Source organism: Chiloscyllium plagiosum, unplaced genomic scaffold (assembly GCF_037043375.1).
Source record: "Chiloscyllium plagiosum isolate Xiang-an unplaced genomic scaffold, Cpla_swu_hap1 HiC_scaffold_47, whole genome shotgun sequence".
Taxonomy (NCBI): Eukaryota; Metazoa; Chordata; class Chondrichthyes; order Orectolobiformes; family Hemiscylliidae; genus Chiloscyllium; species Chiloscyllium plagiosum.
In genome coordinates this window covers 4,370,451-4,383,534 of record NW_028270185.1, presented here as the reverse complement: position 1 = coordinate 4,383,534, position 13,084 = coordinate 4,370,451, and the positions used below count along the sequence as shown (strand labels likewise).

Here is a 13,084-nt window from a genome sequence, read left to right as displayed (position 1 = left end):
CTCCCTTCCTGCAAAACTGATCTCGTGCTTCTCTTTCAGCTGTTCCTCAGATTTTTATATTCTTTTCATCTAGGCATGATGCTGCACCTGTTCTCTCTCATACCGTGTAATAAATCGTTTTTCTGCTTGTGGCATGATGCAACCTTACTCTGCTCTGACTTTCTCTCTGCACAGATATTGTAGGCACACTCAGGCCAGATGAAAAGGCTATTATGACTTACGTTTCATGCTACTACCATGCCTTCTCAGGTGCTCAAAAGGTGAGCTCTTTATCTCCTGTACCTTGCAAACATTCTGTCCTAAGAGCTTTTGGTCATCTGGTGTGCTGCTTATTTCTCATGATCAACAGTAGCGACTGTTAGATGTTTTCAATCTTTCTTTGTTGAGGCTATGCATCTTCTATTGGCTAAATGATACTTGTCCTTGTTCAGGATATTTTGTGATGATCTATGAGCTTTTTTTTTGTTGCAAATGAAAATAACCTGGTGGTAGTATTTTACTGTTTTGGGCTGTTGAAGCATTTACTGCAAATTTGGTTTTCTTAATATGTCATACTTTAGTTACTCTGACTCTGAAAATGCCTGATTGAAAAGTCAAAACTAGGAAGTAGAGCATCAAGGACCATTAAACACTTAACTCTGCCTTTCCTCACTTTTTTCTCTACCCTCTTGCCTCATTCTTTATCCATCTATTTAGTTGGCTGAATCAATTTGTTGACTGCTTTCCCTTCTATAGTCTGTAACTCATGTGATCTGAGTGGAAGAGTTTGTGTTTTTGCTCTTGTTTGAACGTTCAAACCTAACTAGATCGGATTATATTTGAATGTCATTGTAATGCACCATTAATATGGGGCAAATCATGTCATTCCCATCCATCTTAAAAGTTCATAGGTCGCCCTGAAGTGTTACGGTGAGAATTTTCTAAAATTCGGGCTGCTTTTGTGTAGCTGACACGTAGATGTCCATTGTACTTGGAAGAAACCTGGAAGAAAGCTACAAACAAACGTAGTCTAAGGAAGGAAGAAAAAAGTTATCCTATCTACTGTAAATGAGCAAGTAGGATATTCCAAGGATAGTTTTGATTTTTACAACTTTCAACCACCTCTTAAAAACTCTTCTGTAATAAATTAATGTGTCACAGAATAATCTTATTATCCAGTGAAGAATTAAATGTTGCCCAGGACTGTACTTTTAGATCATTGAAGTTTTTTCCAGACTTAAATTCTTTTGCAACTTTTCTTGAACATTTTTGATTGTGAAAAAGTTCTGAATGCCTGCCTGTCTACAATATGGAGTGGCCTGGCTGCACTTCACAAACACTTTTACTTCTAGTGTAAATGGAGCAGTTTTGCTAGTTTTTAAGTAGCCAATTTCTACTACGTTACAAGATGACTGAGCATTGAATTGCCCTAATTGTAAAGCAAACTTAACTTTGCATCAAATCATCATCAATAGCAAGGTAAGGTAAGATTTACTCAAAGTTAATTTTTTCCATTGTACTGGCATGTCAAAACTTGAGTGATACTGGTGCTAAAAATACTAATACAAGTATATATTTTAAAAAGTTCATTTCTATAATTTTTGAGCCTGTTCTCACCTGTCATGCAGTGCTGTCACTTTCAGTCTAGACCCCATTTCCATCTCTGGCCAGTTCTCATCTAATTTTGTTCTTCCTGTATGCTGCTTTTGGCCATCTAATGCATACGATATTTCTTCCTTTGTCCGCTCTGACTACATTTTAATGTTTTCTGGCTATGGATGTCATGCAATTAGCCTTTTTAGAGCTTGGCACTTTTTGGAGAAATATGCCCTTTCCTCATTTTCAGTTTCTGCTGTCCTTAATCACTGTCATTGAGGGTCTTCATAGCTACCAATGTCATTGACTGACTGATCTGAACCATGATCGCATGGTAAAATACCCCATTAGTTTATACACCTTTTTGTAGAGGTAGAATTCTGCATCCAGTCATTATGTTCTGTTGCATTAAATATGTAATTCTTCAAATCTGTTTGAACGATTTCCTAGCACCCTCGGATGAAGAATGTTTAATGCAAAAGTCCTAGTTAGTTTCCATTTTAAACAAATCTTTGTCGTTTTATACCATTCAAACATATTGTACAAAGCTGGTTGCACAGAAGTTCTGCCCAGCATTAACCATAGAATTAACAATAGAAATTGGCATTTTGACATTAATTTCTTGGCATTTATTACGGTGTTCTGCATTAATTTGGATCACCACATGGAGGTAATTCACAATGGTTGGACTACTTGTTTTCCAAGATATTGACTTGAGAGTCTAGGACTAGGGTCATAATATAAACCCTTATATTTTTTTTGGAATTTAGATTAAGAAGTACTCTCTGCAAAGTTTATAGAAAATTGTTTCTGCAAATGGCAATTGTTGCTATATAAATTATTAATTTTAAATATATCTTCAATGTAAAAATCAGGTACAAAGGATGTGGTGCAAAGGAGCATGTATGGGTTTAGGTTCCAGACCAGCTGTGATCTCTTCTGTAACAGCACAGACCTGAGGAGCTCAATAGCCTACTTTTTCTCCTTTTACTGTTGACAAGTTTTGTAGTCAGAATTTCAGACGGTCTTTCTTTGTGTGCCCCCATCTTTAAACATGGAGAGAAGTTACTGGAAACGGATTGCTGTACCTTTCGTTGAAATTAAACGGTATTTGCCACTACTGTTAATGTAGCCTATAAAATGAGACCAAGTGGGCTATCAGCCCTTTGATCCTGCTCCACAATTCAGCATAATCGTGACTGATCATCCAATTGTTCCCTCTCTTTTCCCTTACCCTTTACTCCCTAAGCAGTATATCAAACTTCTTGAATACATAAAATATTTTAACCTCAGTCACTTTTTGGCAGAGCATCTTACAGGCATGCCACACACTGTGAAGTAATCTCTTTTCATCCCAGTCCTAAATGGTTGACTCATTTCCTTAGGATGTGTCCCATGACACACGTTTTCTGCATTTACTGTCTAGTCCCGTTAGAATTTTATAGGTGTCTCCGATCTCTTATTGGCCTGTTGTTTTTGTTTCCCCATAATAACCTCCCTGTTTCTGACTGTAACGGACCTCCATTTTGTCTTATCTAATCTTTTTCTCTTGTACCAATCTTTCAACAGTTTTCCACCTGAATCCATTCATACTGTCTACTTCACTGGGAAGTGAGACTCCGTTGCAGACAATGATCTGTTGTTTGATTCATTTTGAGTTTATTCTTGCAGCCATGTTTTTAAAAGCTGCAAAATCTGTCATTTTGACTTTGGACTTGAGCAATGATTTTTGCAATAACTGGAGGCAATTTTTCTCCAACATTTCTCCATTGCCACTTTACTTCCCCAAATTTTAACTTATGGTAATTTCACACATGTACTGAAGTTGCTGTAACTATCCATCTATTTCTGACAGGCTGAGACTGCAGCCAATAGGATTTGCAAAGTCCTGGCAGTAAACCAAGAAAATGAACATCTGATGGAGGATTATGAAAAACTGGCCAGTGATGTATGTATTCTGAATTTGTATTCTGACTTGTGCAAATCAATCTATTTTCTAAAAGGCATTTTGGAATGCAGTCATAGATTTTGACATTAAGCCAAAAAGTAACCAAAAGTTACTAGCAAACTCTTCAGTTGTTTAACTCTACTTTGATTCCTGTTGTTATTTTTTTCGTCATTCTTCTAAAACAAATGGAATGGCTCTAAAGATTCAGTTTTGGAAGGAGTCTTGTATAGTGCATAGACCAAAAGGGCCAAATGGTTGGCTTCTGTCCTATGTGCCTAAATTCAGTTTGTGTTCCATTTTATTTTCTGCTTATTGTTCAGAATTGGTGAATCCAAAATCTGGTTGTATAAGATGAATTTAACAAACTCTGTTTGAGTTTGATTTTGTACAATGTTGTCTAATGTTTATCCTCTTAGCTATTCTGGAGGAGCTGTGACTTTGTTGGTAGCATCCTCTGTCACAGTTGTGATATTAAGTCTCACTTCACGATTTGAGCACTCATTTACTGACATTGCACTGCAGTACTGAAGGAGTGTTGTATTGTTGGAGCTACCCTATTTTAGGTGAGACATTAACTTAAAGGCCCACCTATTTTCAGATCCTGTGGCAGCACTTCAACTAGTTCTGTTCTAAATTCACATTGAGATGTCCAAGGATTTCTATGTAATTGAGTGCTGTGACAGAACATATATGCTGTTCCTTTTCGCAAATGTAAATATAACTTGAATTCATGAAATTACATATGAAATGCCAACAAAATTTGAAATCCTAGTCATTAGTCTCTATACAAAAGTTTATTTTTGTAAATTAGGCACTCCACAGCATTGTAGCTGCTATTGAGTGTCAAATCTACTTGTGCATGCTTGGTTAATTGAGTGAAAATTAGAACATACATAATCACTTTTTTGAATAAATTTGGGTTTTATTCACTAGTAGTATATTTAAACGTCTTGTGGCCTTGAGGGTTATTTGCAGGAAATGGCCTAGGTTTTCAATTCATTAAATCTGTCATCCAATAAATTGAGGGTACTATTGGTAGTGCTATTAGATTTTATTAGATTCCCAACAGCATGGAAACAGGCCCTTCTGCCCAACAAGTCCACACCGACCCTCTGAAGAGTAACCCACCCAGACCCATTTATCTCTGACAAATGCACCTGACACTATGGGCAACTTAGCATGGCCAATGTGTTTCCTTTTGTAAGTGGGACTGATTAATGGATTTGAACATGGGAGTGCTCCTTACAACTGGGATCAAAATAACTGAATAGCAGACATTGTGTTAAAGTGGATAGAAGTGGTGTTAACATTGTCAAGTGCAGCAATTCCAAATAAATGCACAGTTTTTTTTAAAATAAAAAAGTAATTGACTTTAAAGCTGTCCTTTGAATTCTTAAGTTTTCAGTTGCACAGCCTCCATTTTTTTACTCATGATTTTGTTTCCAGTTGCTGGAGTGGATTCGTCAAACCAAACCCTGGCTAGAGAACAGAGAGCCTGAGAAAACAATGCAAGCTATGCAGCAAAAACTAGAAGACTTTCGTGATTATCGCCGTGTCCATAAACCACCTAAAGTGCAGGAGAAGTGCCAGCTTGAGATCAACTTCAACACCTTACAGACTAAACTCCGACTCAGTAATCGACCAGCCTTCATGCCATCTGAAGGGAAAATGGTCTCGGTAAGAAGAATTTTCACCCTATTGTTTTATTACGAAGTAGTAATTCAAACTTTGAAGTGAAAATTGCTGTTTTGTCTTGAAGTCATCCCCTACTTGAGGGGCAGCTGATGATCATTGAGGTTATAGATCCACATGTTTAGCCACTGTTAAAGCCAGGTTGTTCATGGGTTATGAGCTATAATATATTTTGAAGATATATAAACTCTTCTCGTTTCATTATCCTCCTTACCTTTATCTCTTATGGCTCGAAGGGCCAAATGGCCTATTCCTGCTCGTAGTTCTTATGTTCCACCTGCAAAGGCATCTTATGTGAGATTTTGCAGGTTCCACTTGTGTGCTGATGTACTGAAATGGCTGTTGGGTCCTTCTTATGAAGTAAGCTTTTAAGTTAGTTGAAGCACGTTTCACCACCTTGAGTTTGGATAACTTGCCACGGTGCAGGGTTTGAATCTGGAAACTACTTGGTTGGCATGGGCCTTTTTTTTTTTACTAGACCATGCATTTTGGCAAGTGAGCTATCTTGTGCTCCAGGTAGGAGCTTTCATACTGTACTTCAGTAATAACCAAATAGTTGTCTTAATTTGCACTACACTGTTTAGAATGCCAAAAAGTCATAACATTTTGTTCATTGGCTTTTAAGCCAGTAATATTTATGTTTAAGTTGATTGTAATAGCTGATGCAATTTCTGTTCTTGCTTGACATCACTGTGGTGTATTCTTGGAGCTTGTTGTTTGTGTTCATTGGAAACTATCCATCAATACTGCTTTTATTTTGCTATAAATAGAATTTATATATTTTGGGAGAAAACATCTAAACTCTGATTTTCTTAGAGGTTTAGGTAGTCAAAACAACCTGACCGCGTACCTTTTGTTTTTGAATTGACTGGTTGACAAAGCAGAAGTTTTTTGAATGAGATCAGTGGTCAATGTTCATGTAAAATGGTTCCACAAATAAATACAAGTAGTGTAACATATACTAGTTGGGTAGGATTTGCCTTTGACATGGAGCTAAATTAAAATATTTAAAATTAAAATATTCCAAATTGCTCACTAGCCTAGGGCTTGAAATTATATTTTCCATTTCCATTTTTTCTTTATTCTATTACAGGGTGTAAGCACTGCCAAGCAAAATCAGCATTTGTTGCCCATCTACAATTGTCCTTAATTAAAAGCAACTAAAAGGCAACCACATTGCATTTGGAGTCGCAAGATGGCCAGATCAGGCAATCATGGCAGGTTTCCTTTCTAAAAAAGTTGGTCCTGATCTGAATCAGATGGGATTTTATAATTGATGCAAGTTTCATGGCCACAATTGCAGTTCTAACCCACATTTATTAACCAAGTTTGAATTTTACTAGCCATCATTGTGGGATTTGAACTCTTGTCTCCAGCACATTAGCCTGATCATTTGGTTTACTTGTCTAGTAACATTATCATTGTGCCGCCATCTGCCTGCGTTTTTACCTCCACCTCAAATCGATTGCAAATTTGCTGTTTGCAGTTTTGGCCTAAGATTTAATAATCCATCCAAAGCATTAAATAGTGTCCCCTGCCCTCATGTCTCAGTGGAAATTTATAAGATATTGCACTAGAGAAAAACATTTCTACAGGTGTCAGAGCTGCAACATTTCCTCCTTTTTTTTTAAAGCACCACCGACAAATAAATAGACTAGTTGCTTATCTCCTTTTGTGATATCTTTAATGCGTGGTATATTACGCACAAGTATCAATTGCATAAGGCAGTTAATTGAAATACTTTAGAACCAGAAGTATGCAAAACATTTCATGGATGCTATTATGCAATATTTCACTCGACAGACCAATCATCTTGCTCATTTTTTAAAAACTAGTAGTTAATGTGATGCAATATTGGCATCATTATCTAACCTAACAATTAGTTTCTGCAGTTTACAACAAACTCTAACATGAAGCAAGGAGAAGTCCAATAGTGGAACCTGAACTGGTGGGTCCATGGTCACATGTTCCTTTGTGTATGGGACACTTAATTGCAATGTAGCTTTTGAGGTCAAACCTAGCTTTAAGTCGTTCTTGTCACTGATTTTTAGTTGGTTTCTATAGAGTAATGTAGTCTCTTGTGTTGTAGGATATTAATAATGCATGGCAAGGTCTGGAGCAGGCGGAGAAGGGTTATGAGGAATGGCTGCTGAATGAGATAAGGAGGCTGGAAAGACTTGATCATTTGGCTGAAAAGTTCAGGCAGAAAGCCACCATTCATGAAGATTGGACCAAAGGTAATAATGGTTTACTATTTGTACCAACATAATATATGGGAATAGAATTAATGTAGAACTGTTAAATGTAGTGGGTGTGTTATAAATGGGATCCAAATCAATGTGTTTGTTGATAGAGTTCTGGTTGTAATGCCGTGCTTCTAGGAATCCTCGTATGTATCTTGTGGCTACACCGCCAGTGCTTCATCCAATGACGAAACATCTGAAAACGAACCTCCTAGCTCAATGAGCAAGCCTACATCCATAACCTCAACCTGAGCAAAACATCTTAAAACCTGCTAACTTTTGGAATATTTCCTGCATGTCTAAGCATTGTGGAGAAAGTGAGGACTGCAGATGTTGGCGATCAGAGTCGAGAGTGTGGTGCTAGAAAAGCACAGCAGTTTAGGCAGCATCCGAGGAGCAGGAGAGTCGACGTTTCGGGCAAGAGCTCTTCATCAGGAATATCTAAGCATTGTGCTGTGTGAATGCATCAATAAAGCTACTTGGCTATAATCTGCAAAACAAAAAAATTGGCAGTCCAACTTGTGAATTTCATGATTGCTCAGCAGTATAGTAATGTACACTGCGTACAGAGAGGCTAAGCTTTTCAGGCATCCTCAAGTAAACTTATTTCTTGCTTCCTGTTGGTAGTATTTAATACAAGGCCCCATAATCAAACTGTCCTTTGTTCAGCATCAGAAAAATAATTACTTGGAGAATCTTAACTGATCTGACATAATAAATATATTCTCATGATAAATAGGTGAACAGATGTAAAGGAGTAAAGACTTTAGTGCTCTAGTTCTGCTTTGGAAAAGAAAACCATTAAAATGCTAATGGTGTCCAATTTTTAACTTGAAAATTGCACCTGTGAATTATAGTTGCTTTCATGCTCAAGCTTTCAGTAACAAGTTCTTGCACGACACGAGGCATGAAACAGAGACATGCACGAGAATTCCTAGAAGCATGGTATTCCCACCAGACTGACTTGGATCCCATCTACCCCACACACCCACCCTGTTGAACATTGCCTCTTACTGGGTTCCTCTGCAAACGAAGCCCCTTACTAGCCATTGGCCTCTTACTTGCACTCCTTCAGTACTAACTAGTTGAAATCATTGTAGCACTTGCCTCATCTACAGCTTGCTTGCTTCTCTCCCAGTGAAAAGCCCTGATACTCATGAAGTCATCTTACTTCTGCCTTAACCAACTTCTGTAATCTCGTCAAGCCACATGTTGAACACTAATTTTCTCTCTCTCCAGCTTCTATGTCACTGGGTGTCAGATTTTCAGTCTCTCAATCCTGCACTAAGGAAATTGCTGCTAAATATTTCAGCTTTTCTGTCCTCCTTTTTAAAATCCTCTTAAAACAAATCTGTTCAACCAGGCTTTTGGACATCACTCTTATTTTTATCTTTCCAGGCCTACCATTTGGTTTTCTGATGGATATCTGAAATGTGTGGAATGCCTCTCTGCATTCAATGCACAGCGTTAATGCAAGTTTAACTAAGTGAATTGCATTGCCCATTACAGTACCTGAAGCACATGTTAGTGGGATCCATGAACAGAGCACCTTCATTACTTTCTGAAAACCAGTTAATTTATTCTGTTGAAAGTGCATCATGTTGATGCTAGTTGACAAATTTGGTAAAGCTTATTGCCAGGTGATGTCAGGAACTGATTTAACAGATGTCATTAAAGACTTCGAGGTCTTTTTGATTGTCGCTTTTAACAGTTGGCGCAAATTCCAGTTTGTGTCCCCTTAATGCCACCTTTCCCAAACTTTAAAATTCAGCGCACTATTTAAGTTTTGGTTCGGTCACAGATGGAACACTGCAGTTGTGGTACCACGCAATCCTAAAGATGTGATTTCATTGGAGAGGATGCAGTGGAGATTCACATGATTTCTGGAATGAAAAATCTGTTGTGAAAAGAGATTGAATTTGTTTTCCTTGGATCAGTGCTGTCTGAGGTATATAAAATTTTGAGGTAGAGTAGATCTTGAGAACCTTTTTCCCCTGGCAAATATGTCTAAAACCAGAGGGCACAAACTTAGTGATTCAGAGGAGAGAAAATTCACTGAGGATGGTAAAAATATCGGATGTGCCATCTGAGGGAGTGGTGGAGGCAGGTATTCGTGCAGCATTTAATTGTCTGGATGAGCACTTGAAATGCCACAGTGTAGGGTGTGGACGTGATTCTCTGGTCTCTGTTTGTAAATCCTTCAGCCTTTTTTTGCAAAATTAGTAAGATTAGAGTTGTTTAATGAATGGATTCATTTTGTTTAAAAATACATTTTAATAGATTGCATGCTGGAAATAAAATTTCAAAACTTTGCCAATAACACAGCAGCCTGTTGGTATTTCTACCAATTTATCCTTTTTACCTAAAGATCCCCATTTGTCAGAACCATCCTTGTAAATTTTTCTGCACCCCCTCCTGTGCATTTACAAAGTGTGGTGCTTAGAGGTAAACACGTGACTCCAGCTGAATTGTTGTTTTACAGTTCACAATGACCTTCTTGCTTTTGTATTCCTCTCCCTATTCAAATAGGGATCCTGTTTACCTTGAGCCTCTCCTGTAACCTTAAATGATCTTAGGATGATGCAGGAAAAGTATGTGGTACTGAATGATTAGCTCTGATCTGTAAGTGGTGGATCAAGTTTGCTCCTGTGCTTTTTGGTCATGGATACCCCAAGATACCACTGCATTCTTTCAGAATTGTGTCCTTTAATTTTGCATTCCTCTTATCAAACCTTGACATGACTGCGTTATGTTAAAACTGCAGTGTGTACTTGTTCCACTGCCTGTTTGTCTCTTGATCTATTAATATCCCTGTAGTTAAGATCCTTTCTCATTTCGTCACTTACAAATTTGACTGTCAAATCAAGAAAGAGGTCCTAATGACCTCCAAACTAAAAGGCATCTGTTCACTACTCTAGATTTACCTGCCACTTGACTAATTTTTATTTTGCTTTTCAGTTGCCACTTTGTGGGTTTTAATTTTGCTCACAAGCTTTGTTCTGTTTATTTTCCAATCAACCTGTTCAGAGATTATTATACATCTCTGGAGCAGGTGGGACTGGAACCCAGGCCTTCTGGCCCAGAGGTAGGGAACCAACCACAAGTGCCTGCTAATAAACCTGTTATGTGGTACTTAATCAAATGTCTTTTGGAAGTTTGTGTACATACTGGAATAGACTTCCCAGCTTTGAGGTAACAAACCAGTTTCTGAAACAGGATTTGTTCTTAACAAATTCAGGCAGGCTTTCTTCAGTGCACGTTTGTCCAAGTAGCTATTAGTCATGTGTGGCTATTGTTTGTAGGAACTCTTCCACCACCAAGATTAAACTGTCTGACCTGGTAGTAGCTGAGCTTAATTGAAACTTTTTTTTTCTGAACAGAGATGGAATGCTTGCAGTTTTCCAGTCTTCCACCTTCATTCCTGTAACTGTCACTGTATTTTTAATGCTACTGACTATTGGTAGTTTCACAATTCTAATGCAGAAACCTATAATATTTATTCCCCGACACAAGTCCCTACATTTTGATCCCATGTGATTATATCTGTACAGCTGGTCCAGGTGTCCGAACTTTTTGACTTTGTAGGTTATATGAAGTGCCATAGGTCCTTGGGGGGATACTTAATTTAAGTCTGTTTTCATTATCTGAAATTACTCTAACAAGAAATTAGTTTAATTTTCAGCACTTTCTTTACAATTTTCCTTTGCTAGTCTAGACTTGCAAAAATTCAAATAGGAGTATTAATATGAAAATAAATGCAGGATTGAATGCCTGGATTTCAAAGGCAGTATACTCTTAAGCCCTGTTTGTGGCCATTGAGGCTACAAGTTTGACCTTCCTTACCAGACGAGGTTAATGTTAGGGCTATGGAATCAGTAAAGCTTCTGGCCAGTTGCAAAGAAGGTAACAGATTCCACTGGAATAGAAAAGCCTTCACAGGCCAACCATTAAACTTTAGCGAAATCAGTGTAACATATATATAGGTCGTTCTGCTATAAGACGTTCTATCAGAGCGAATTGGCTATAAGGCAGTTGACTAATTGTGGGTGTTGTTTGGATAACAGAAATGTGCTACTAAATGGGTATAGTGATTATTCTATTGGCAGTCATCTACAGTGCCATTTTCTATAGTGATTTTATACAGCACGAGGTTACAGAGGAACATTACTGTTGCATTATATCAGAATGACCTGTATGAACCTGTTGATGTTTTGGCATTGTTTCTAACAATACATATTTGGAAATGCTTGTCTCGAGTAGGTTTTTAAACCTGCTCTTAAGTATGCATAAGCATTTTTAAGAGTAACATCCCTCCTTGGATAAAACTCAGGTTAACCTCTTGCTTTATCATCTTTCAGATAAAGAAGCAATGTTGACACAGAAAGACTATGAAACAGCTACTCTGGCTGACATTAAAGCCTTGCTGAAGAAACATGAGGCATTTGAGAGTGATCTGGCAGCTCACCAAGATAGAGTGGAGCAGATCGCTGCCATCGCGCAAGAGCTCAAGTATGCACAATAATATGATTGTTTGCACCAACCATGTAGCCATTCAATGTTAAAGAGCTGTTTTTGCAACTGATGCCATTGAGTTTGGATCATTCAACACTCTGAAATTCAAAAACAATTAGTATGTGATATTGAGAAGGAAACAATATGGCGGTTGCCTCCCTGTTGCTCACATGTTATCATCAATTCAAATTATCTATACTTGTCAAGAGAAGTGGCTGTGGTCTCAAGCTGTTACCAGAGCTAACTAATGTTTAAATCCTTCCTTCTGTAGTGATCTGGATTATTATGACTCTCCCAATGTAAATGCACGCTGCCAGACTATCTGTGACCACTGGGATACTTTGGGCTCGTTGACACAGAGCAGGAGGGATGCCCTGGAGGTGAGAGCCGAGCATTGGATTTCATGTGAATGTGATATAATAAATATATTACAACCAAATTTTAGTGCCAGCTAACTCATTTGATGGTAGCTTCAGGTTGATCAGAAAACATTTTGCTTAGCAACCAATTCACCAAGTCTGCAATATTCAGCCTTTTTGAGTTGGATGTTGAAAAATGTTCCTATTCTTTTCGCTATTTTATTAGTCAACATGAGATATTTCACGTTATTTAAACAGCGACGCTATCTTCCTGCCTGGATAAATATAAAAGATCTACAATCACACTTTGAAGAGCAAGTGAGTGTTTAGGCCAATATTTATTCCTCCATCAGCATCACAAACAGGTCATTTGGTCATTTAGTGTTTGTGGTTTGTTGGAGTTTGCTGTCTACAAATTGGCTACTGTTTCTTACCTTTGCCATGACTAAACCTCAGAAGTACTTCATTGGAAACCTGAGTTCTATGCATGTAGGATGGTAAAAGTTTGGAAATGTCTAAACTACAAATGGATCAGTTAATTATGAATCTGATTTTTGTTAATCAAAGGTATTGAGGGATATGGGCTAAAGTATATGCAGTTAGGCCACAGATTAACCATGATCTTGTTGAATAGCGGAATAAAGTCAGTGGGGCTGAATGGCCTACCTCCTGTTCCTAATGAGATGCAGTGTTTGTAAGAAATATTGTTTAAATGCAAGTAGATATTTTTATTGCAAAACACTAATCTCCTTCAT

At 37.8% G+C, this 13,084-nt stretch overlaps 1 protein-coding gene across 2 annotated transcripts in view; it reads left to right on the top strand.

Moving 5' to 3' along the window:
• Window positions 1–13,084, top strand: part of LOC122542742 (alpha-actinin-1-like) — a 113,163-nt gene that overhangs the window by 78,512 nt on the left and 21,567 nt on the right. The window contains exons 8-13 of one of the 2 annotated variants that reach the window (XM_043680731.2): window positions 175–260; window positions 3,431–3,523; window positions 4,970–5,200; window positions 7,305–7,452; window positions 11,817–11,967; window positions 12,242–12,350. In XM_043680731.2, coding sequence (XP_043536666.2) covers window positions 175–260; window positions 3,431–3,523; window positions 4,970–5,200; window positions 7,305–7,452; window positions 11,817–11,967; window positions 12,242–12,350 — 818 coding nt within the window. The remainder of the gene's footprint in view (window positions 1–174; window positions 261–3,430; window positions 3,524–4,969; window positions 5,201–7,304; window positions 7,453–11,816; window positions 11,968–12,241; window positions 12,351–13,084) is intronic. The other variant, XM_043680730.2, reaches the window with a different exon arrangement.